The sequence below is a fragment of the Halichoerus grypus genome, chromosome 11, assembly GCF_964656455.1.
Source record: "Halichoerus grypus chromosome 11, mHalGry1.hap1.1, whole genome shotgun sequence".
In the NCBI taxonomy this organism is placed as follows: Eukaryota; Metazoa; Chordata; class Mammalia; order Carnivora; family Phocidae; genus Halichoerus; species Halichoerus grypus.
In genome coordinates, this window is record NC_135722.1 from 55,253,624 (window position 1) to 55,275,996 (window position 22,373).

At 55.7% G+C, this 22,373-nt stretch overlaps 1 protein-coding gene across 1 annotated transcript in view; it reads right to left on the reverse strand.

Moving 5' to 3' along the window:
- Positions 1 to 13,244: 13,244 nt before the first annotated feature.
- The window catches only part of LOC118529855 (guanylate cyclase D-like), a 39,649-nt gene continuing 30,520 nt past the window's right edge, over positions 13,245 to 22,373 (reverse strand). The window contains exons 15-19 of the mRNA XM_036082858.2: positions 21,646 to 21,820; positions 20,555 to 20,653; positions 19,619 to 19,713; positions 17,738 to 17,823; positions 13,245 to 13,549 (exon numbers count right to left, since the gene is read on the reverse strand). Of these exons, the coding sequence (XP_035938751.2) occupies positions 13,441 to 13,549; positions 17,738 to 17,823; positions 19,619 to 19,713; positions 20,555 to 20,653; positions 21,646 to 21,820 (564 nt within the window). The 3' untranslated portion in view covers positions 13,245 to 13,440. The remainder of the gene's footprint in view (positions 13,550 to 17,737; positions 17,824 to 19,618; positions 19,714 to 20,554; positions 20,654 to 21,645; positions 21,821 to 22,373) is intronic.

Below are 22,373 nucleotides of genomic sequence, written 5' to 3' on the forward strand. Positions count from 1 at the left end.
GACCTGCTCCCGCCACATATCCAGGCCCAGGCCGGCTGAGTGCCAGCTCATCTTTCCCTGAGCTGCTGCCAAGCAGAATCACTGGGCTGGCACAGAGCTTTGGCTGGTCTGGGGGTAGGGCAGGGCTGGAGCTGTGACGAGCTGGGGGACAGCGGTCTGCCTCCCACATACCCCCAAAGGCTGTGGTTGTGGTTAGTTAGTTCATGGAGTTCCACCTCACTCGGTGTCCGGATGGGGCTCCCCAAGATTTGGAGATAGATGGGCAACCAAGTGTGCCTACCTGCTGTGGGTGCCCCTGGGGACGGGGGACTAAAAGCTAAGAACACCACGTGCTCAGCACCCCTTCCTTTGTCCTTTCACTTCTTCAGCACTCATGTTGCTGTGTGACTTTTGGCAAGTTGCTTAATCTTTCTGACCTCAGTTTGAGGATCTGCAAAGTGAGGCTAATAATATCATCTGACGTCGTGGCTTGCTGTAAAGAATCAAATGCAACCATGTGTGTAAGGTACCTGGGCAGAGGCCTGGCCCGTGGTCCTTGCTCAGTAAACATGACCTCCCTTCCCTGATGGGCCCCAGAAAGCTGAGGAATAAAAGCGTCCGGGATCTACCCTTGTGGAGCTCCCAGACCAGATGGGAGGCAGATGAGAACATAGGATGATTGAGTCCAGAGGCCTCGAAGGCCGAGTCCGGGAGTCTGAGCTTGATCTGAAGGAGGGGGAGAGGTTGGAACTGAGCAGGGTCAGGGTTGCCTGGCAGCCATGTGGAGGGGGGGGGGGCGGTGGCTTTCTTTAAAAGGCCACCAAGTCCAGCTTGCCATCCAGTGTTGATTAGTCCCAGCTCGCGCACCTCCAGGAATAGGGAGTTCCATCAGTGGGCGGCTCCGTCTGGACTGTGTTGGTATTTTTGTGAAAATGCTTCCATTCCCTCATCCCTCTGTCAGTGAAGATAGTAGATGCGTCTTTTCCTGTGTCCTTAGGACTACCACCTTTAACTGAGAAGACCCTCTCAGGCACCAAGTTGGGCTCAAGGCTCCCTGGGAGGGCTTTACCTCAGACCAAGATGAAACCCAAAAGTCTCAAGTAAGAGTGAGTGGCCCCTGAGACCACACAGGATGGCCCAGGAAGGCAGTGATGTGCACATCCTGTGTGACCTTGGGCAAGTCTCTAAACCCCTGAGCCTTGCTGTCCCCATGTAACTGTAAAACTAAAGTGGAAAGGACCATGGCACCTTGGGCCCTCAATTTGGTTTCCACTGCTCTTTGCTGAACCCCCACTGTGGGCCAGTCTTTCATCTCATGTGGCAAATCAGGATAAAAACAACCACAAAGAGCCTTTCAGTTAGGTGTCTTTATTATCAATTACTGACTAGGCAACAGGTTCAGCGAGGTTAAGTAACTGGCCTGAGTCACACAGCTTTGGAGTCAGGAATTGAACCCCGGTCTCTGTACTCCCAGGCCAGATCTCAGTGCAAGGACATGGCCGTCCTCACTCCCTGCCCCTGCCTAGCGCCTCTGTGGGCCCCTGGGAGTCAGGAAGTCCCTTATCAGCCCCTCCTGGGGCCCTGCCTTCTGGGGCAGAACCCTGGGTTCCCCAGTTCTTTTACCGCCAACCCCCCCTTTGCTTCCTAGGGCAACTGGGTTCAGACCGTGCCAGCTGTGGGCCAAGTCCTGGAGTCACGTTAGGAGAGGAAAGCAAATGTTGCCGGACGTCAGCTGTAGGGAGTTTGTGAGCCAAAAGCCCAGGTTGGGTGCTTGGGAAATAAGCACTTATAAAGGGGCAAGAGGTGTGTCCCTTGCTCTGAGAAATAGCTGATGTGTTAAATGGGAGTAATGAGGGCTTGCAAGACCAGGCCCGGTGCTAGGTACTACACTGGAACTCTCTCCTCCTCACGGCCATCCGATGAGGTGGGGACTGTTGTTGCCCTCCTCTCACAAAAGAAAGATCGAGACTCAGAGGGATGGAGTGACTTGCCCATAGTCACACGACAGAAAAGGGCACAGCAACCATTTCCATCTCAGTCCTCAGACTCCAAGGCCCTCACGCATGGCCAGGGACTAGCTTGGTAAGTTTTCTGTTCTCAGTGGGGGCCCGAGCACTACGAGAGACCAATGCAGGGGAAGGCGAGGCCCTGTGTACCCCTCCTCAGCCACACGGGAGGCTCCGGGCTCTGAGCCTGGTCATCGAGAACTGGTTCTGAGGAGTCTGCAGGCTCCGGGAGGCCCCAGGGGAGAGGGGGGATGGTAGATGAGAAAAGTCGAGACTGGGCGAAGCACGCAGGCAGGATCAGAAGCGTCTCCAGAGCTTGACTGGGCTGCGCCGTGGACCGTGAAACCACAGGTCTCTGCAGCACCCAGGCTGCTGGGAACTTGAAGGTTTGTCCCTTTGAGCCACATAACTTTCTCTTCCATTTTAACCATTTGAAGGTTGAACCCCATGTAATCTTTGCTGATCCAGAGTTATTGGTATGGGCTTGGGTTATAGTCCACGATGTCGTAAGGAGTCACGTCCAAGAGCGAAGCCCAGGGGGAGACAGCAGGCACATGAGTGCCCCTGAGGACAGCGTTAGGTAGAGGCCGGGCGGCCGAGCTGGCCCACCGCGGGCAAGTCATTCTCTCCTGGTAGTCTCAGTTTCTCATTCTGCCACCTCACCGTTGAGGTGTTGAGATGATACTGTGGAAAGCCGAGTGGAGTAGGGGTTGTTGGGTCAATATGATTACTGATGTCGTCTTCCTCACCTGAGAGGCTGTGACTCTCCGGTTGACTGAAGGGACCTGTTGTTGGCAGATAAAGCACCCAGTGATAGGAGACAATGACTGGGAGCGGCTGAGGTAGAGGGACCCAAGTGCTATAGGTGCAGTGGGCCCAGGGCTGAGGTGGGCCCTGGGCTCCTCAGACAAGGCCCGGCTCCCGTGAGGGGAAGGGCTGTGGCCCAGGGAAGGCATCCCATGGTGGGCGTACCCTGCATCCAGGGTTTCCCTGGAGGTCCCTTCCGAAAGTCAGGTTCCCGCTGTGCTGAGCTCCCAGCAGGCTCTGGGCTCCTGTCTTCCCCTGGGAAGGGGGTCAAAGCCCCAAGCTTCCAGAAACTGGCTCGCACGTACTCAGGTGACCCCCACAGATAAAGATCACCTCCTGAAGTTTCAGAGAATCCTGCTCGCCTCTTCTACTTCCACTCCAAGAAAAAGAGCAGACTCAAGGCCCCAAGAGGGTGCTGAGGCGGTGATTCCCCTCCCCCACCCTACTTTCTTTGACTTGCCCCACATGAGGTACTCCGGGGCTCACGGCACAGGCTCTTCAGAGGCCTCGCCTAGCTCCTCTCAAATTGTGCAGACGATCAGAATCCCGGAGGGCTTGATAAAACAGACTGCCGGGTACCCTTGAGGCTCTGGTTCAGTAGGTCCCAGGTGGGGCCCAGAAGCTTCAGCTTGTGCAAACCCCCGGTGGCGCTGGTGCTGCCCGTCGGCAGGCCGCCCGTGGAGAAGCACCGCACCTGTGAGGGTGAGGGGCGGCCTTCATCCTCTGTGAGACGGAGGTGACCACAGCCCCTCCTCACGGAGCTGCCCAGGTGAAGGCAGGGAATGGGAAGCTATGGCTACCAGGATTATGAGTCTTTCTCACCATGAGTGAAATTCTGAGACCAGCGTGAGGCGTGTGTATACTTTCGAGCTGGGAAGGGGATGGGCTGGCCCAGGCAGCTTTCGTGTTGTAACCCGTTTAATCCTACAACACCCAGTGAGGTAAATATTATTGTATTATTATTATTATTGTTGTTATTATTACTGTCATTTCCTCCATTTTATATAGATGATATACGAGGAAACCCAGAGAGGTTAAGTGATTAACTCAAGCTTGCACAGCCAGTACGGATGAGTCCAGGCGGCAGGGCTCCATCCCCGACCCATTTAACTCTCTAACGTGTTGTCACTGGTTGGAACATTATTTAGCCGAAAGAGCACTTGTTCTAAACCTCTTTAAATTTACCACAGTGCCCCTTGTGTGTAACGTTGTATTTTCTGCCCTCTTGGGTGGGAGGAGGAGTGTCCTGAGGAGGGCAAAGCTGAGGGAGAGAAGCAGCCCAGATAGCAGAGGGCGCCCACACCCGGTGTGCTGCCCGCTGCTGTGTGACTTTGGGCCGGTGGCCTCACCTCTCTGAACACATTCCGTCTCTGTGAAGTGGAGCAGTGATGGACAACTAGGGCTGTTTGAAGAGTGAGCTCCTTTGTGTTGGTGCCTGCCTGCCCGTGGCATTCATCCAGTCGATGGCACTGCTTGTGATTTCTGGCTGGTTATTGTTTGCTTTTTTTTTTTTCCTTTGGCAGCAGTTCTATCTTCTTCATGCTGGTTTCGTTCGGGGAAGGAGTGAAGTGATTTGTGAAGTTTGCCCTGGCTGTGCTTGGAAGGTGTGGGGAGGGGGCCTGTCTAACGTGTATCTGTGGCTGCCCCCAGGGGCAATGAGAGTGGGCAGCGTTCCCACTCTGCAGGGGGACAGGTGGGGCCTCTGGAGCATGGGCCAGGGGGCAGAGGGCTGGGCACAGCCAGCTCTTACTGGGACCATCTTCTTTGGCACAGGCCACTGTGACCCCTTCCTGTCCTACTCACACTGCCTTCCTCATGACCAGAAGGCCTTTCTAGAATACCTCAAGTACTGGACTTTGAGGGAAATCTGAGGCTGGAGGGGGGCAGTACTAGCTCATGTCACACAGCCCAGAGATGGCAGCGAGGAAGCCAGAACTCTGGCCCTCTCTGCAGTGTTGGGCTGTCCCGCCTTCCCCTGTGACATCCCCTCACACCCACAGGCTCCCCCCATAGACACAGCGCACCTGCAAAAGCATACGCCCCGCCCCCCCACGGCCTTCGTATATCCCCTCACAGACCATACAGGACACACAGGGCCCCGACTCATGAAAACAACACGCGTCACCCTTACACAAACATTACCCACAGGTACATACTGCCCACAGACGTTGGAAACATTCCAGAGAGACAGCCTCGAAAGTCACATGGTCACAACACACAGATACACACCCCCTCACAATTCAGCTCTTGCGTTAACTCTACGCAGGGAACACGCAGCCCAAACATCCGCCTTGAGCATACATGATGAGCACACAGTATATATATATCTCCTCTGCAAACACCAGTCCAAACGCACCACATACATTGCCCACAAACACACTCCTATCCCATATACGCGGCAAAGACTTAAAATCCCCAGGCTCCCAGACCCAGCGCACACGTGCACATGCGTATGGGAACTAGGCTGTGAGCTCACATTGCTTGTGACTCCGATTTTCTCCAAAGTGGGTCATACGCGAGTCGAGTGGCCGATTTCCTGGGGTGTGAAAGGGAAGAAGGGAAAGGACACAGCTTGACAGACGGCTGTGGCCTCCCAGGGAGCCTGTGCTTCATCCCAGTGGGGTGCTGGGAGCTCAGGAGGCTGGGAGCTTAGAAGCCGGGCTGGGGCTGCAGGAGGCAGAGGGCTGGATCCTGTCTCCTAAGCACTGGCTGCCTTGCCCTGTCCCCAAAAAGCCAGCCCCTCTCACTAGGTCTGGAAGCTTGGGAATGGGTATTCAGCCTTACAGACTGCTGTTCTCTGGCCTCTTCTGGGCTGTGTGACTTCTGCCTGCTTGCTCTCCCTCTCCTCTGTATGCTGGCGGCAGGAGACCTGGGTTTGAGGCCTGATCCAGACCCCTGAAACCGCCCTCCCCGCTGCTTGCATCAGGGCCCACCTGGCGTCCTGGGGGCCGGGCTCTGCTTCCCGCTGGCAGAGGCCATCTCTCAGGAGACCTGGGCAGCCCCTCTCCCTGCAGCCTCTCCCCTCAGTGTGGACACTCCCCTATTTCCCAAACCCCTCCCAGGCTGACCCACGTCCCCTCCAGCTACTGCCCCGTCCTTTTGTCTCCAGGCGAGACCTGCCCTTGCTGTATCCATCCCCCCCTTGCCCCCCCCCCACATGTCTCCCTTCTTCCTCCACTTGTCTCCAGCCTCCTCAGTCCAACCAGCTCATCGCCAGCTCCCTCGGTCCCTTGGTCACTTGGCTGCTTCACAGCTGCCCACTCCCTCCTTCCCGAATCGCCCTCTCCCCTTGGCAGCCACCCTGTGACGCCCTGTCCTGGCTCCAATGTCACCTCTCTAGTACCTCCTCCCGGACCCTTCTCTGGCCCCTCCTCTTCTTCCTCCTCCTCCTCCTCCATCTACTCTTTAAATGTGGAAGCTCCTGGGTCTCCCTCTGCCTTCGGCCTGGCTTGTTTCTCTCCTCGCCCTCCCTCCAGGAGACCTTCCTGCCCCGGGGTCTCCCTTTCCTGTTCATCCATCCAGCCATTCATCCTCCACGTGGCGGCCAGATGGAGTCTCTCCAAAACACAGATTTGACCAGGTCACTCCCAGCTTAAAACACTTTGATGGCCCTGGGGGTCCAAGCCCATGTCACATTTCCCATTTTCCTGTCTCTTTCACTACTCACAGGGACCAGATTCCGTATCACGCACCCACATACATCCTCCAGAGGCTCCTTTCCTGCTGTCGCCCAACTGTGCTCAGTGATCTCTGCCACACTCCCGCTCTCCCTGCCCCCCACTCTCTCCTGATCTTCCCACCGCCACCTCCCCCCTCTGTCTCTGTCCCACTCTATGTTTAGAGTCGCCAGAGAACCATCCTCCCTAGGGTTGCCTGCCTTGAAGACATCTTGCCCAGTGCCTGGAAGGCCCCGCAAAGGCTTCTGGATGGCCAGAGTCCATTGGCGCCCTCGCTATTTCGTTCTCCCGCCGCCCCACTACACTGCAGACACAGACTTTGACCTCTGTCCGCAACACACTCCGATGTCTGCCCACTCAGCATCTCCATCCGCCATCCGGACACCTGGCTGCTGGTCTTGGCTTCACCCGGGGCCCAGCCTCACCTTCCTGCTCCTCTGGACCTCACCCCAGAGCTCACCCCATTTCCTTTGGCTGGTCCCACCCTGTCACTGGCGGTTGAGGCCGTCACTGTGGCCACGTCAGCTTTTTCCATGTAGTCTGTAGCCGTGGCCAACAAGGCAGGTAGGATGGCGCACGCAGTGGGGGCTTTGGAGTCGAGGTCTGGCTCTGCCGTTGGCTTCCTGGGTAACCTGGGACTGAGTCTCAAGAGCTTCATCGAAAATAAGGGGAGAATAATGTCTACCTGGCATGATCATGGTGAGGCTTAAAGCCCAGGTATTCCGTCCATATCGGTTCCTTCTTTTCAGTGGAATGAAGACCCTCCTGTGGGCTCCCCACAGGCAGGTGAGCCTGATTCGGCCCTTTAAAAGGCTCCTAGGCCTTTGATCAATTTTATAATTGCTCTTCGGGTAGCTACCAATGAAGCAGGATGCGGAGGCTGGGTGCTGGTTGCTTTGGGACCATAAGGTGCTTGGGAGGCAAGGGGGGCATGGGGGAAAGGAGGGGCGGTGGCTCTGAGAGGGAGGGGGCTGGAGGGAGACCTGAGGGGCTGGGAGGGGTCCACGAAGCCCAACTGTATGACGCAGTGATGTGATCTCTTCTCTGGCTCCCGGGAGATCTCCAGCAAACTCTCCACTTCTCACGATGCACTGGGAAGTTGGGTCTGGTTTTAGGGCTAAGTCAAAGTGCTGCTTGTGGGCTCCAGGTGGACACAGAGGGAAAACACAGACTGCCCCCACAGCCTATCTTTTCCCATCAGGGCCATGCACCTGATGACAATTGGGAGATGGGCCAAGTGGATATTGTGATGTTCCTCAAGCTAGGATTTGGGATTTGGACACCACGGTCACCTAGCCTCCAGGCCACTGAGTCCAGATATTAGGAGGTTATTAAAACTACTAATAAGAATGCCTCATAATAGCAATCCTCTAGGTTGAAACTGAGGGTCTGAGCAATTTGAGAGGACAAGGTGGGGCTAGGCAAGGAAAGGGCTGGGCGCCAGAGGAGTGAGTGGGAAGGATCCATTGGCAGGAGCTCCCTGGTAAAGAGCTCTGGCCATCAGCAGTGGGAACATGCTATGTAGGAAGGTGACATGGCAAGGTCCATGCTGCAGGTAGACTGGGAATGGCGTGGGCCAATAGGGAATGGAGGCAGGAGAGTGGCCCGGAGGTCGATGCCATCACCGAGTACCTCAATAGTGGAGTCTGGACAAAGGCAGAGGCCGGTGTAGTGGGTGGGACAGACTTGGGGATTGATGGTGGGGATGGGGGTTGGGGAGAGAGCCATGGGAACGACAGGGGAGGGAGGGTGATCACTCCTGCTTCTGACCAGGTGACCAGGCAGAGCACAGTCAGGTGATCTGTGCCTTACTGGGGTGATGCCCAGCAGGCAGCCAGATGTTGGGCCTGGAGCCCAGAAGGAGATCTAAGTCAGCAATGGAAGAGAACTGCCAACAAGAGCTTCATTCTCCTGCCCATGCATGGGCACCACTACACCTGCCTCCCAGGGGAAGGTATGGGGGGCCATGTGAATGTCACCTAGGTGTTATTCAATAGGAGTGCAAATGTCTGGAGACTGGACAAAACTCTGACTAAGCCAACTTGGACCAGGCTTTTTAGATGGGGAAAGGACACTGAGACCTGCTGTCCTCTCACTGTTCCTCACTCATCAGAGAGAGCCCCCAGCAGGACTCCTCTGTGAGGTGGGGCCCCACCTCCTTTTCTGGCTGGACAGTCAGCCCCTGGAGCCTGGGGCTGGGGAGGGGCAGGGAATCCTGGGGTGGCCCGAGGGGCTCCTGCTTCTCTCTGGAACAGCTTGCCTGCCCCCTAGTGGACTTCTGAAGAGTCTCAAGGACACCCTGAAACTGGAAAGGGACCTTGAAGATTCAGTCCACCCTGTCCACATCCCAGTAGGGAGACTGAAGCTCCCAGCAGGAATGGCTTATGCGAGTGCAGGGCTGGAGCTGGGACGAGAGGGGCATGGCTGACCCTCCGGAAAGAGCCCAGGCTTTGACGTCCCGCAGCCCCAGGTGAACACAGTGGCAGTGGGGATGATGACACCCCCTGCCTAGGGCTACAAGACCAGCTCTCTGACACAACACACACACCACATGTTCAGTAACGTGTGGCCCTTTCGTCCTGCTCTACGTCACTTCACCCCCCTAGAAGAGCGTAGACTCAGTTCAAACAGTCTTTGAGCAAACCTGGATCTTCGTGCAGGTGGATTTCCTTAAAGTGAGGTTCACCTGCCACCATGGTGGCCTCCTCTACCTCCCCTGCCCTATTATAGTTCTTCTCCTACTGGGGTCACAGAAAGAGGGCTTAGACCCAGCCCTGCCATTAGGAAGCCCCCAGTCTGCAGGGACAGGGCGGGACAGGGGGACTGGGGGACTGGGGGACTGGGGGCCAGAGGAGGTGCCCCTCCTGCAGTATGCAGGGGTGAAGTAAGGATTTCAGGGAAGGCTTCCTGGAGGAGGCAGCAGGGGAACAGAGGTGTGGAAGGTGAGGAGGAGTTGCCCAGAAGGGGTGGGAAGCAAGGGGCTAGGGAAGACTACCCACGCTAGTGCAGGGGTGGAGGTGAGAGCATCCATAGCCGCAGGAGGGGTGGTGGTGAGGAGAGACAGGGCAGCCAAGGGAAGCCATGGGCTGACACACTGCCCATACCTGGCGTGCAGGGTCCCAGCTAAGCATTTGACTAAGCAAGCCCAACACAGAGAAGAGCAGAGGAGAAACTAGGCAGGAGAGCTCAGGAACTGGCATTGCAGAGGGGAGACTGTTTGCTGGAAGACTCTGGGCTAGCTAGTTCTTTAGTTAGTTCATCCATTCAGTTTCCCACTGCACACCTCCTCCTGGGCATTGGGCTAAAGGAATGACCTAGATACAGCTCCTGCCATCCAGTGAGGGTCAGGCATGCAATTACTGATTCCATATAGGGGGCGGTTTGAGAAAGGGTTTCAGGAAGAGATAGTTTCTAGGTGGGCTTTGAATGATGTTTGGGAGTCTGCCAAATCTGGAAAAAAGGATAAAGACGTGTAGGTAGAGAAAACAGCAAGACTAAGATGTGGCATCATTCGGGGCTTGGGGAAGAGCAGTCTGTCATGACCAGAACGTTGAGTGGAAGGGGGCAGATGGTGTGAAGCCAGCGTGAGTAGAAGAAGGCCAGCCTAGAGCATTTGGCTTTCCCAGGGAGTCCGTCCTAAACTGTGCCTGCCTGAAGAACCATACACCAAATGCTTCCAGATCACCAGGCCCAGCAATGACCTTCTGGAGCCCTGTGGTTCTGTCTGCCATCGTGAGTACTCCACTCCTTAGAGATGCCAAGAATGTTCTGTTGCTGGAAACCAACCAAGGGACAGGAGGATGGCACCAGGCTAATGGCAAAGGTGGAGGACTTCACAGGGACCAGCTAGCACTGACTCACCATGAAAATCATGACTTGGGGCCCCATCTCTGGGGTTCTACCAGGGCAGATGCAAGGAAGCCCCATGCAAATGCCAAGCTGGCTCCTCATGAGAGGAGTGTGAGCTCCTCAAAGCCTCCTCAGCCTCAGCAGGAAGGTTCTGTCCTCACCCGCCATTCACAGAAAAGCTGGGTGCCCCCTGCGGCTGCCCCCTCTCGAGCTTTCCAGGGACCACTGCTATTTCTCTGGGCCTTTGTCACCCTGTGTAACCACCTCCTATCAGAAGACAGAGGCATGGACAATCACTTCACCCCTCTGAGCCTCTGTCTCCTCATCCAGAAAATGGGCAATTAACTTCTGTCTTGGTGAATGTTGTGGTTGAGACAATGCACATGGAAGCTCCAGGCACAGGGCTGGTAGTGGTACGTGGGCAACAGGTAAGCCTTAATGTCTCCCAGCATGGAGGAAACGAGCCCAGCCCCGGGGCGGAGGCACAATCCAGGAGTAAGGCGGGCGCTGGCCTTCGTCCTCAGCAATGGCGTCCCCAGCTGATGAGGGAAGGTTGGGGAAAGGCGAGTAACCCCGGGGGGGGGGGCATCTATTCATATGCAGTGTGTCAGCCTTGGAGACCGAGTTGCCTCCTGGAGTCCCCAGGTTCTGCCCTGGAGGGTCTGAGTCGGACCTCTGAGAATAGAGCTGCCTCAGCCCTTCTCAACATGCGCAGCTCAGAGGGTGGCCGGAAGGACGAGGCCTGCTCTCCCCACACCACCATTCCGGAGGGCCCGAGAGCAAGGAGACCCATGGCTGGATCCAGGCACAGTCTGTCACCAACCCGCACACGGACACGGCGTGCACTTGGACACACGCCCTCAATGCACGAATATATGGAGATCTGGCGTTGCTCCCAGACGCACACGCACGTGGACGCATGACATACACAGCTAAAGCAGTACGTGTGCAGACCCCGAGGCCCACAGATGTACAAATGCACACGTGTGTCTGCATAAATGCACATCTGCGCGCCCTGACAACACGCACACGTTCACAGACGAGCACACGCGTGTAGACGCATCACTCGCCTACTCGGCACTCTTTCACCCCCGACATCCACATAACGTACACAGAGCCACGCAGGGCTGTTCACACACGGGTGCGCCCCAGGTGACGGCGTGTGTTCACAGCTATTGCCACCTTTGACCCAACGGCAGCCCCGTAAGGCAGGCAGGGCAGGGGCCTGGTCCCTGCTGTACGGTGAGGAGCCCAGAGCACCGAGAGCCTGGGGCCTGGGATGCCACTGGAAAGCTGGCTCTTGCTTGGACTTCTGGTCTCCTGGGTCTGCCCACCACCCTGGTCTCCATTTCCTCCACGGGTGCTCACCGAGACTCACTGTGCACAAAGCCTCACGCCCAGAGGGACCTCGAAGTCACCCACATCCCTTCTACAGATGAGGAGAGAAAATCCACAAGCAGAACAGAGTTCAGTGGAGGAACCAGGGCCACGCTGCTGTCCCCGCCACCCCCTTGGCTACACCACAGTCACAGATGTGGGCACACGCAAAGCCGTGGCGTGTCCCACTCCTGGGCGCGTGCGGCTCCTCGCTCCTCCACACCTCTGCAGGTAGGGTCCCCCGCTCAGCCGCGTGTGCTGTGTCCGCAGAGCTCTCTCACAAGGGAGCTGAGGGCGACCGGCCCCGTTCTGCATTTCCAGAAACTCGGGAGTAAAAAGGTTAGGCCCAAAGTCATGCAAGGTCAGGAACGGCAGTGGCGTCCCCCAAAGCTGAGTCTAGCACTTTCCACCACACAGCTGTTCGTGGCTCCGTATACACATCATCCGTGAGCCTCTCACATTTCCTCTCTCATGCCCCAGTGCAGGCGCGCGTACACACACACACGCACACACTCGCACGCACGCACGCGCACACACACGCGCACACGCACGCACACACGCACGCACACACGCGCGCACACACGTACACACGCACGCATACACACATGCACACGCGCGCGCACGCATACACACATGCACACGCACACACGCACGCATACATGCACACACACGCATATGCACGCACGCATACACACGCACACGCATACACACGCGCACGCACGCACACGCACGCACGCATACACACACACGCAGCCTAGCTTCTGCGAGCGCACCCCCCAGCGGAACATTTTTCTAACGACCCCCAGTTCCATGTAGTGCCAGCTCTGTTTCCCAAGGGGTCTTTTGAAGAAGGACAAGTTTGTTTAGGGCTGAACCTGCCCCCTGGCCCCTGGCCCTCTGCCCTTAGTCAGGGAAATGAATTCCACCTGCTTCTGTCTGCCTGCTCTGAAATCAGCCCGGGGGCTTTGGTGAGCACTCTTTGATGTCAGAAGCCAATTTAATGAGTGGGTTGTGGATTTGTTTGCTTTTTTTTTTTTTTTTCGGTAAGACAGAAGTCTCATTTTCCTAAGAACTAAGGAATTATCACTCCACTACCCTTCCTTCCCCTGAGATTCTGGGAGCCCGCGACCTGGACTCCCCGCACAGTGCTCACAGATACCCAGACGGTGAGGCTGGTTAGGGAAGGAGGCCGCATACTTACAGTGTTTCAGGAACAGGGCTTACATGGGCCTCGTCAACACCCATTTTAGAAATGACAAACAGTCTCGGAGACGTGAGGTGACGTCAGGAGGTAGTCCCTCTAAGTCGGGGGCCCTCGTCTGCCTGGCTCTAGCTCCTGGTCCCCGTCGTGCTTTTCCCTGTGACAGCTGTGCCACTTGCCTCTGGGCCAGGCGCTTGAGCTATACAGTGGGAAGAGTGTTCTGGATGTGAGGAATAATAAGCTCTATGATAACAAGCTCTCAGAGTCCAAACCATTTGTCAGGAACAAAGCACCGCGTGAAAGGGAGGGAATATTTCTATTTTTATTGTTTTTGTGTCAAGCGGCAAGTTTACCCACAGGATTCATACTGGAATGCATCAATTAATATCGCTCTAGGGCACTTAGTAATGAGTACCCTGTTGGCTGCCAGGTTGCTCAGCAAGGGAATTCTTTGTGGGGACTGGAGCAAGGAGAGGGTTTGGGAATATCTAGGCACGAGACTTTCGGGGCTGGCACAGGCCCCTGCTCCACTCTGTCCCCCTTCTCAGGGCCCAGTGAAGGCCTTCCCCGAGCTCCCGGGCCTGGCCATGCTCTGGCGCGCTTTGGCAAATGCCACCCTGATTTCTTGGTTGATGAGGTCCTGCCAGGGATCCCTAGGGGAAAAGGAGAAACAAGAATAATAAGACCACCACCCAGAAGAACAGGGGTGGGCATTTTGAGCCCCCAAATGCTTACAAAGAGCCCCTCTGCTTCTTGGGCTTCTCCTGCTCCCCGCAGCAAACCTGCCATGGGCATCCTCAGACCAGGCTCAGAGAGGGGAAGTGTTGTAGACTCGTGTGCATGTGGAGCTTCGTGTCCAGCAGCCTCCCAGGAGGTGGGGAGCTGGCCCCATCCCCTGCTCCAGATGGTTGCTAGGAAGCCAGAATGTCATGGGTTGAGGGGCTCTGTGACTCTTGGGGTACCAGGCATATCTGGGATAGGGACCTTGGACCCCCACCCTGCACACACTTTCATTTTCTTACTTGCTTCCCTTATGTGCCTGGAGGAGGGTAGGTTAGGGTTATGACCTTTGCGTGGAGAAGAGAACAAGGCTCTGGGTGACAGCCAGGGCCTCACATCAACCTGGCAGGGGACACTTTTGAGCCTGGTTGGCAGGGATAGAGGGAAGACAAGGGACCATTCTGCAGTGTTTCTGTGACATGAGAAGGAAGGCACTTCTGCGGGCCCTTCTGTTGTGGCTACACCAAGACATGGGAGGGGGCCTTGTGTCCCCTTCCCCTGATCTTCACCAGCTTCCCCAAACACCCCCAAATAGATAAAGATAAATAACTTCTGCAGGTATGGCAAATACAGCAAGTGAGGATAAAAGCATCTTTAGAAAACTTGACTTTAAAAAAAAATTCATGTTAGTATATCTAAAACTAATGATGTAATGTATGGGGATTAACATAACAATAAAAAAAATAAAAAAATAAAAAAAATAAAAAAAAATTCATGTTAGAGCATATAGTTCAAGTAAAAATTTGGTAACTGCCTTACAGACAACTCCAAGCCAAGTCCCCCTAAGCCCTTCCTGCAGAGATTCCGTGTGTGTGTGTGTGTGTGTGTGTGTGTGTGTCTGTTGGTCTGTCTGTGATCTCATCTCCAAGCACGAAGAGGGCATGTGGTGGCATTTCCATGTGTGCGTGTATCTGATGCCTACGACGGATGTAATGTGGGTGTGCACACGTGTAGGCACACTTATGTTTGTGGGTCCCGTGTGTCTCCGTGCTAGGTCTGAGCCGATTCTCCCCCGCCTGCCCGAAGGCCTGGGACGCTCCCAAGTCAGGTGGAACTCCCTGGGACTCATCTCAGCTCCCTTCCCTCCCTGAGCCAAGAAGATGAAAACGTTTCTAGCACTTTCTAAAGTTTCCATTGGGGAGTGGAAAAGTCATCAGCTGACGAGCTCAGGATGACAAATGGTTGCCAGACCTGCTATTCCCGCTCCTAGGTTGGGGTGGGCCAGGGCCTGATGGGAGCCAGCAGGAGCTTCAGAGCTCCCCTTCCCTGGGCTCCTGGCACTGAAAGCCCTGCGGTGCATCCGCCGCAGGCCAGATCTCCTGGAGCTTATGTAAGCAGGGGAAAGTTCCATAAAGGAATCAAAAAGAAGTGTCAGGAAGCGGCAAGTGCTATGGGGGTGCAATACTGGGAGATGGGAAGGAGGTGACAGCAGGGTTTCCTTTAGCGCGTGACATCTGAACCGCCTGCCTGCTGAATGAGCGGCGTCAGAGCTGAGGCCTGCAGGATAGCAAGGGAACGGGCCAAGGCACTGGGATAGAGGTGCAAAGGCCCTGAGTTAGAAAGACGTTCAGGGTGTATTAAGGTAACAGCAAGGAGGTCCCGAGCAGGTGGTGTGCAGTGGAAGGTGGCCAGAGAGCCCAGGCCAGGGGCAGGCCCAGGCCCAGAGGAGCGGGCCTCCAGGGTAGCAGGAAAGAGGTTGGTCTTGAGCCTCAGAGCAGTAGGGAGACCCAGAGGGTATTAACCGGGGGACTTTCCTTTGGATCCTGTTCGTGTTGTACTTAAGACCTTGCTCGAGGGGCGCCTGGGTGGCTCAGTCGTTAACCGTCTGCCTTCGGCTCACGTCATGCTCCCAGGGTCCTGGGATCGAGCCCCACATTGGGCTCCCTGCTCCGTGGCGGCCTGCTTCTCCCTCTCCCACTCCCCCTGCTTGTGTTCCCTCTCTCTCTGTCTCTCTCTGTCAAATAAATACATAAAATCTTTAAAGAAAAAAAAAAAGACATCGCTCAGGCTGCCAGGTGGTGGGTGGAGAGGCACAGTGGATGGGGGAGTGGTGAGCCGCCCCTGCCCCGGGCAGGAGACAGGTGCTCAGGTGGAGCCCTCAGGTGGGGGTGTGGTGGAGGCAGAGCCCCGGGGACTCCAGGACAGCATCCTCCACCTTTCAGACGGAGGATTGCGAGGCCACCCACGAGGCGAGAGCTCTGGAGGCGGGCCAGGCTGCCAGGTGGGGCTCCCAAAAGGATCTGTTGAGGGACAGCGAGCGCTCCACAGCCCAGAGCTCCGGAGGAGGGGTCAGGCTGAGGCCCTTGATAGATGTCAGCAGCGTCTGGGTGGGAAGGGAACCCCTGCATTTCAGGGTCTGGGAGAGGCACGGGGCTGGCTGGCGGGGAGCCTGAGGAGGGTGAGTTGGAGAGGAAGGAGCCCAGCTGGGAGGCCTGGGGCATATTTCTGGGAAGAGGGAGGGCAAAGGGGAAATGCTGCCGAGCTGTGGGTCAGGTTGAAAACGTAAAACTGGCCCGCAGATCTAGTGACACGGATGGAGGTCACCGGTGACCTTCACAGAGTCTTCTGGGCGCGTGGGGGTGAAAGTCAGACTGCGGGGGCTGGGCAGGGAGTGGTGGGTGAGGAAGTGAGGTCACCATCAGCAGACAGGCCTTCTGAGAAGTGCGGCTCCCGGCGGGGGCGGGACCTGGAAGGCTGTAGGGCGGAGGAGGCCTGCTCTGTAATACCCAAGAGAGGCGGGCTGGAGCAGAGCACCTTGATGGACAAGGAAAGGACACGAAGGGCCACAGCTGTTCTCCTGCGGATGGGTGAGCCAGGGTGCTGTGGCACACGGCATTCCTCACCCCACGCTGCTGCCCAGCAAACTGTCCACACAGACACTGTCTGCGAAGTGGAAGGACCCTGGGCTGCATGGAGGCCTTTCTGTGAGCAGAAGCTGCTTCTGCACCCACGAGGCTGGGGTGGCCTTATAAAAAGGGTGCCCCTGTGTGTCCTGCACCCTGGTGGGCACACCAGTGTGGGCCCACCCGCCCCCACCCCTGCCCTGCTGTGCTGGACCCTGCTCTGTGTCAAGGGGAGGACACTCGAGATGGCCTTGGGGCACCCTGACAGCAGGTGCAGAGGAAACGGCCTCCGTGAGCAGCTCCCCGCCCGTAGCCCCGGCCCCGCTAGCCGGGCCCCTTGGGCTGCTTCAGTGCTGGGCGTCCCACACACTTCTTGTCTTTGAGAGGTGGGGGCAGTCTTGGGTGCGGGGCCGTCCTGGAAGAGTTGAGGGGAGCCAGTCGGAAGTTCTGATGACAGAAAACCCTAGTGGGGCTCAGCCCCCACACCTGCAGTGGGCCCGTGGGCCCCAGGACCTTCTCATTTCTAGGAAACTGTCATTTTCAGCCATTGGCAGCACCCGGCCGCCCTGCCCTGGGCCCTCTGTGGACTGGCTCCTGCCCGAGAAGAACACGTCGCAGTAAAACAGCTCCCCCGCCACCCCTCCCTTATTGCCCTCAGGGAAGGACACAGGGTCACACAGGACGGAGGACAAAGGGAAGAGCCTAAGTGCCAGGCAGGCACAAGCTCTCTGAGGATCTGCCTCATTTGGCCCCTGACATGTGCGTGTCCTTTAATCTATAAATTCCTCATTTGCAGAAAGAGTCTGAACGGGGACAAACGCCCAGTCACTTTTTACCAGCGCATCACCGGGACCCGGCTCAGAGTGGGCAGACTGCGCGTGCGCAGCACCAGGAGCCAGGTGGCGCTCCCCGCGGCGCAGCCCCGTGTTGCGATCCGGATGCTGTCGCGAGGGATGTGTGTTTCCGAAGTGCTCTGATCCGAATGGAGAGCACAGATCAGAATGAGAGACCAGCCAGGCAGCGTGACCGCATCCACAACCAACGCGTCAGCAAAGGCTGTCTCTCAACAGTGGGAAGAGGTGACTATTTAATCGCTAAAGAATTGTGTCTTTTCCAAGTTTTCCACATTGGGCAGGTGATAATCTTATAATCAGAAAAAGAACAAACCAAACTTCAAACAAAAAAGGCTGAGCTTTGGGGGAAATTCCTCTTACTCACCCAGGTTTGATGTCCAGAGGTGTGGGGAGGGACCCAGGGAAGCCTGCCTTCCCCACCAGCCAGTAGGTCTCCTCTATGCCCTTCCCCTGGAGGAGAGAGGAAAGGGGATTGAGCACAGCTTCTCAGGCAGAGAGCAAGGCGGGAGGAAAGGGCACAGTTCCGAACAGCTCCGTGCAGAGCAGCCTGGAGCCAGGAGCCAGACTGTTTGGGTCCAAATCCTGGCTCCATCCCTGGCTAGCTGTGTGACTTTGGCCAGCTTACTTCACCTCTCTGTTCCTCAGTACCTCATGAGTTGCTGTGAGGATTACATGCATTAATATTTATCTCTTAGAGAAGTAACTGAATAATAAATCGTGAATTCTATGACCAGCAGATCTGGAATGCTAAGATCCCAAGATGCTATGATCTGTGATTTTCCCAAACTGTCGAAGGACCCCATTGCCTGGGATGGGGGTACGGCTGCCTGGAACTTAGGAGTAGAGGGGGCATTAGGGTCACTGGGGCCAGGGCTGGCTGGCCTATGGATTCGGCCACGGATGGGTATTGCCCTGTGGAGCCCCCAGGCCGTCCTGAAGAACTGTGGTTGGTGTGCTGTCCTCCCCACCCCCTCTCTGCATTCCCCTCTGGCATCAGAATCCTCTGTTCCTCAGGACATCTCGTGCCTACTCCCCCAAACAAGACTTATTCCGGCTCACTCTCCCGTAACCTCCATAGTAAAGGCTTCCACATATGCCAGTGCTCACAGGCTGTGTGAGTGGACAAGGTGCTGCCCCTCTCTGACCTGTACCCTCCTGCTCTGGCATTTCACAGTGTAATGAGGTGAGTTCCACCGAGCACACAATCTCTAGGGCCTGGTCACAGTTCTGGGCCTTTAAATGTCTGGGCTGCTCCGGTCTTACCACCAGGCCTGTCTGTACCTGAGGAATGGGGGGAATGAGAGGAAGTGCGGTAGGAAGAAAAGTCCCTCACTCACGGGAACACTGAACCATTACCTTTATCGAATGTTAACATTTCAAAAAAGAATGCAGAGGTGCTCATGGGCAGGTATCACCCAGTGTCACCCCTGCAGCAGCAGAAGGAGGTCGTGGGAGGGGTGGGTGCACAGAGAAGGTATGGTAGCTACCACTGGGGAAAGAGAAGATGGGTGTTCCCAGGGGCACCTGGGGGGCTCAGTCGTTAAGCGTCTGCCTTCGGCTCGGGTCATGCTCCCGGGGTCCTGGGATCGAGCCCTGCATCGGGCTCCCTGCTCAGAGGGAAGCCTGCTTCTCCCTCTCCCACTCCCCCTGCTTGTGTTCCCTCTCTCGCTGTGTCTCTGTCAAATAAATAAATAAAATCTTAAAAAAAAAAAAAAAAAAAAGATGGGTGTTCCTGGGTCAGGGCAGGCTTCCGTGAGAGGTGAGATCTGCTCTAGGGTTCTGAGGGATGAGTAGGAACCCGACAATGTTATGGAGAAAGCACAGGCTTTGGAGACATCAGATCTGGGATACAAGCTAATGTGACTTTGAATGAATCACTTTGCCTAATTTCATTTCCTCAACTATAAAATGGGGACATTGAGCCTTCTTTCATGATTGCTGTGGCAATAAATATGTTAATGTTGGGCACCAGCCTACTGCCCAGGTATGTCATCAGTAGAAGTAACTTCTCGACTCTGGCCCTTCTTCCTATGAGGAGTCAATGAGGGAGTGGTTCCCAGGAAGAAGTGTTATTTTTAGAATTTGGGGAATGATGAGGACAGGTGATCAGGTCCATCCTCGACTACAGACAGAGTATTTCCTTCTCTATCAGTCAAATGAGTAAGAATCTCTCCAGCTGCCCACAGAAACTGGATTTGGAGGGGGGGGATTTTTCCATCAATTCCAGGAAAGAAACTTCCCCTACCTTTAGCTCTGTCTGGCCTCTGATGTCAATTCTGTAGCCTTCGTCCAGGCTGAGCAGTGTCTGGACTGTGCTTCTGCTGACGTGAATTCTGTATGCTGACAAGAAATGTAGCAATCAAGTCACCACCTGGGGGCAGCATACCTGGTGTTTAGTAATATCATTAAGACCTGTAACAGCCCCAGTGCCAGCCAGTAATGCACACAATTCTGATTCCTACAACACCCTTCACCTGACCTTCCTGTCCCTCTGGTAGACTTGGTCACTAAAATAGAGGCCTCGAGGAAAAGCAGATTCCATAGATTGAGTGTTCAGAGGAACTCAAGATGAAGTCAGAACACGTAGGAACATAATTTTCATTTATAGGGAAGTCTATGAAGGCTGAGTCAGAGCAGATAAGCTGTTATTTTTCTTTTAAGAGCAAGACTCCCCACTAGGGCCAGTACATCTAGTCATGTAGGATACGTACCAAGCAACATTAGGGAACACACGACTTCCGTAGCCAGAAGCAGAGGTCCTAGGACTCCAACTTTTACACCTGCTCTAACCAAGCCATCAGAGTGGCCTCTGCTGCCAGCAAGGGCCTAAAATGGCATTAAAAAATTGAGAGGGGTCTCCTCGTCATAAAGATGTGGAAACCAAGGACTAGAGGAAGAGTATTTTGCTCGAGGACACCAAGCAAGCCAGTGGCAGACAGGGCTAGGACCCAGGCCTCCTGCCTCTCAAGTCATTGTCTTCTCCCATGAGATCATCACAAAAGCCCCATGGAAAGTTAGAAGAACCAGTGACATACATCATCTCCATGTAGTTGTTTTACTGACAACTAAGGTACACTGCCACCAGGTGGTGGTTTGGTTACTAAGCACTATTTCAAATAGCCAGCTTGCCGGGGTCATTGAGAGTCCTCACCCAGGCAAGATAGAAATATAAGACACTCACGCAGCCCTGTGGACTCCATCCGGGATGCAGTGTTAACAGTATCGCCGAAGAGGCAGTACCTGGGCATGGTGAGACCGACGACCCCCGCCACGCAGGGCCCTGAAACTCAGATGTGCCCAGTGAGTTCCAGGGGGTCCTGGACCCAAGAGAGGTTCCCATGGCAGTCTTGCCCTTCCCCATGCCGCCCGCACCCCTGCTGTCTCTACCCCACCTCCTGGGCTCCAGCTGGGGGTGAAGATGAAGCTATATGGAGTCTCCAGCAGTACCCAGAGAAGAGATGATACCTGTGCCAGGCTCTGGGCCGGGGGTGGGGGGGCACAGATAAATCAGAGCCAGTGTTTGCTCTTGGGGAGCTCCCAGCCTCGTGGTGGGGGGGCATGTAAGCTGTGATCAGTGTTGTCAGATGGAAGCATCAGAGCTGTGCCAGCCCAGAGATGGGGGTCTGACCCAGCCCAGAGGATTTTCTGGAGGAGGTGCTACATGAGCTGTGTCTTGGAGGATGAGAGAATGAGTGGGCAGGGAATGGCAGGAGCCCAGAGGCAGAGAGCCCACCTGTCTGGGGGAAGCGGCAAGCAGCTGAGCGTGGTTGGAGTGGCAAGGGGGGACGTGATGGGAGATGAGGTTGGACGGAATAGCAAGGGCCTGGGAGGCTGTGGAGGGGCCAGGAATTTGGATTTTATCCTGCAGGGGAAACCATGGAGGGAGGAAGGGGTGGGGCCCTGAGGAGCATGTATTAGAGACCCCTCGGTCTCTCCTAGACTCATCCCAGCAACATTTCATTGTTGGCATAACCACAGAAGGTCTCTGTCCTGCCTCTTCCATCAGACTATCAGCTCCTCGGCATGGCCTCAGATGATTCTGACAGAGGCTGAGACAAAACATGTGCGTGTATGTATATATATGAATGAAACTGAGCATCACAGATTCTTTGACTTATAATATCTCAGAACCTTCAAATAATAGAAGAAAAAGAGGAATGTCAAATTTTCTATCGTAGAGCTTTAGAATCTCAGAATGCCAGAAGCACACCATTGGGGTTGCCCCAGCCCAAGTCGGTCTGGCCCGTCGCCCCCACGGCCCCCAGTTTGTACCTGAGTGCAGGCCAGCGCGGATGTAAATGGGCACGTCGGGCGCATGCTTCATCCGGAAGCCCCTCAGAGAGCTGAGGATGTCCAGGGCCACGTTGGCCATCTCAGCCGCGTGCCGGCTCCCATTGCGCCGGGGCAGCCCCGAGGCCACCATGTAGGCATCCCCGATGGTCTCCACCTAGAAGCCACAGCCTTCACACTCCGTGCAAGAGCACGCCCTCGCTGGACTGCCCCAGCGCCCGCACAAGGCCCTTCTGGGGAGCCCTGAACCGCCCCTCAAGTCTCTGGCCCACAGTGCCGTCCCTATCGGGCCTCCCGCCCCAGGTGCGCTAGCGACAGTTAGATCTGCACACTTCAAATCGCCTTGTTCTGAAGTGGAGCGGACCGTGCCTGTCTGGTCTCCTCCCGCCCCAGGCTGTGACCTGGCGGCAAGACCTGGGCACCCTGTCTGCACAACGCCACAGCGACAGATCAGGCCTTCATCTGGAGAGGAGCACGTGCATATTGGATACGCATATATACCCCCCGGGCAGGGGGGTCGTTTTTAAGTAAGTACACCTAGTATGCCTTCCAAGGTGTACTAGACAAAATGTAGGTTTGGGAATCATATAGACGTGGGTTCAATCCCTGGCTCTGCCGTTTACCTTGGGCAGACCACTTCACTTGTGCGAGCCTCAGTTTCCTCTTAGGTGGACTGCACATTAAAGATAAAGTATTGAAAGAACTAGGCT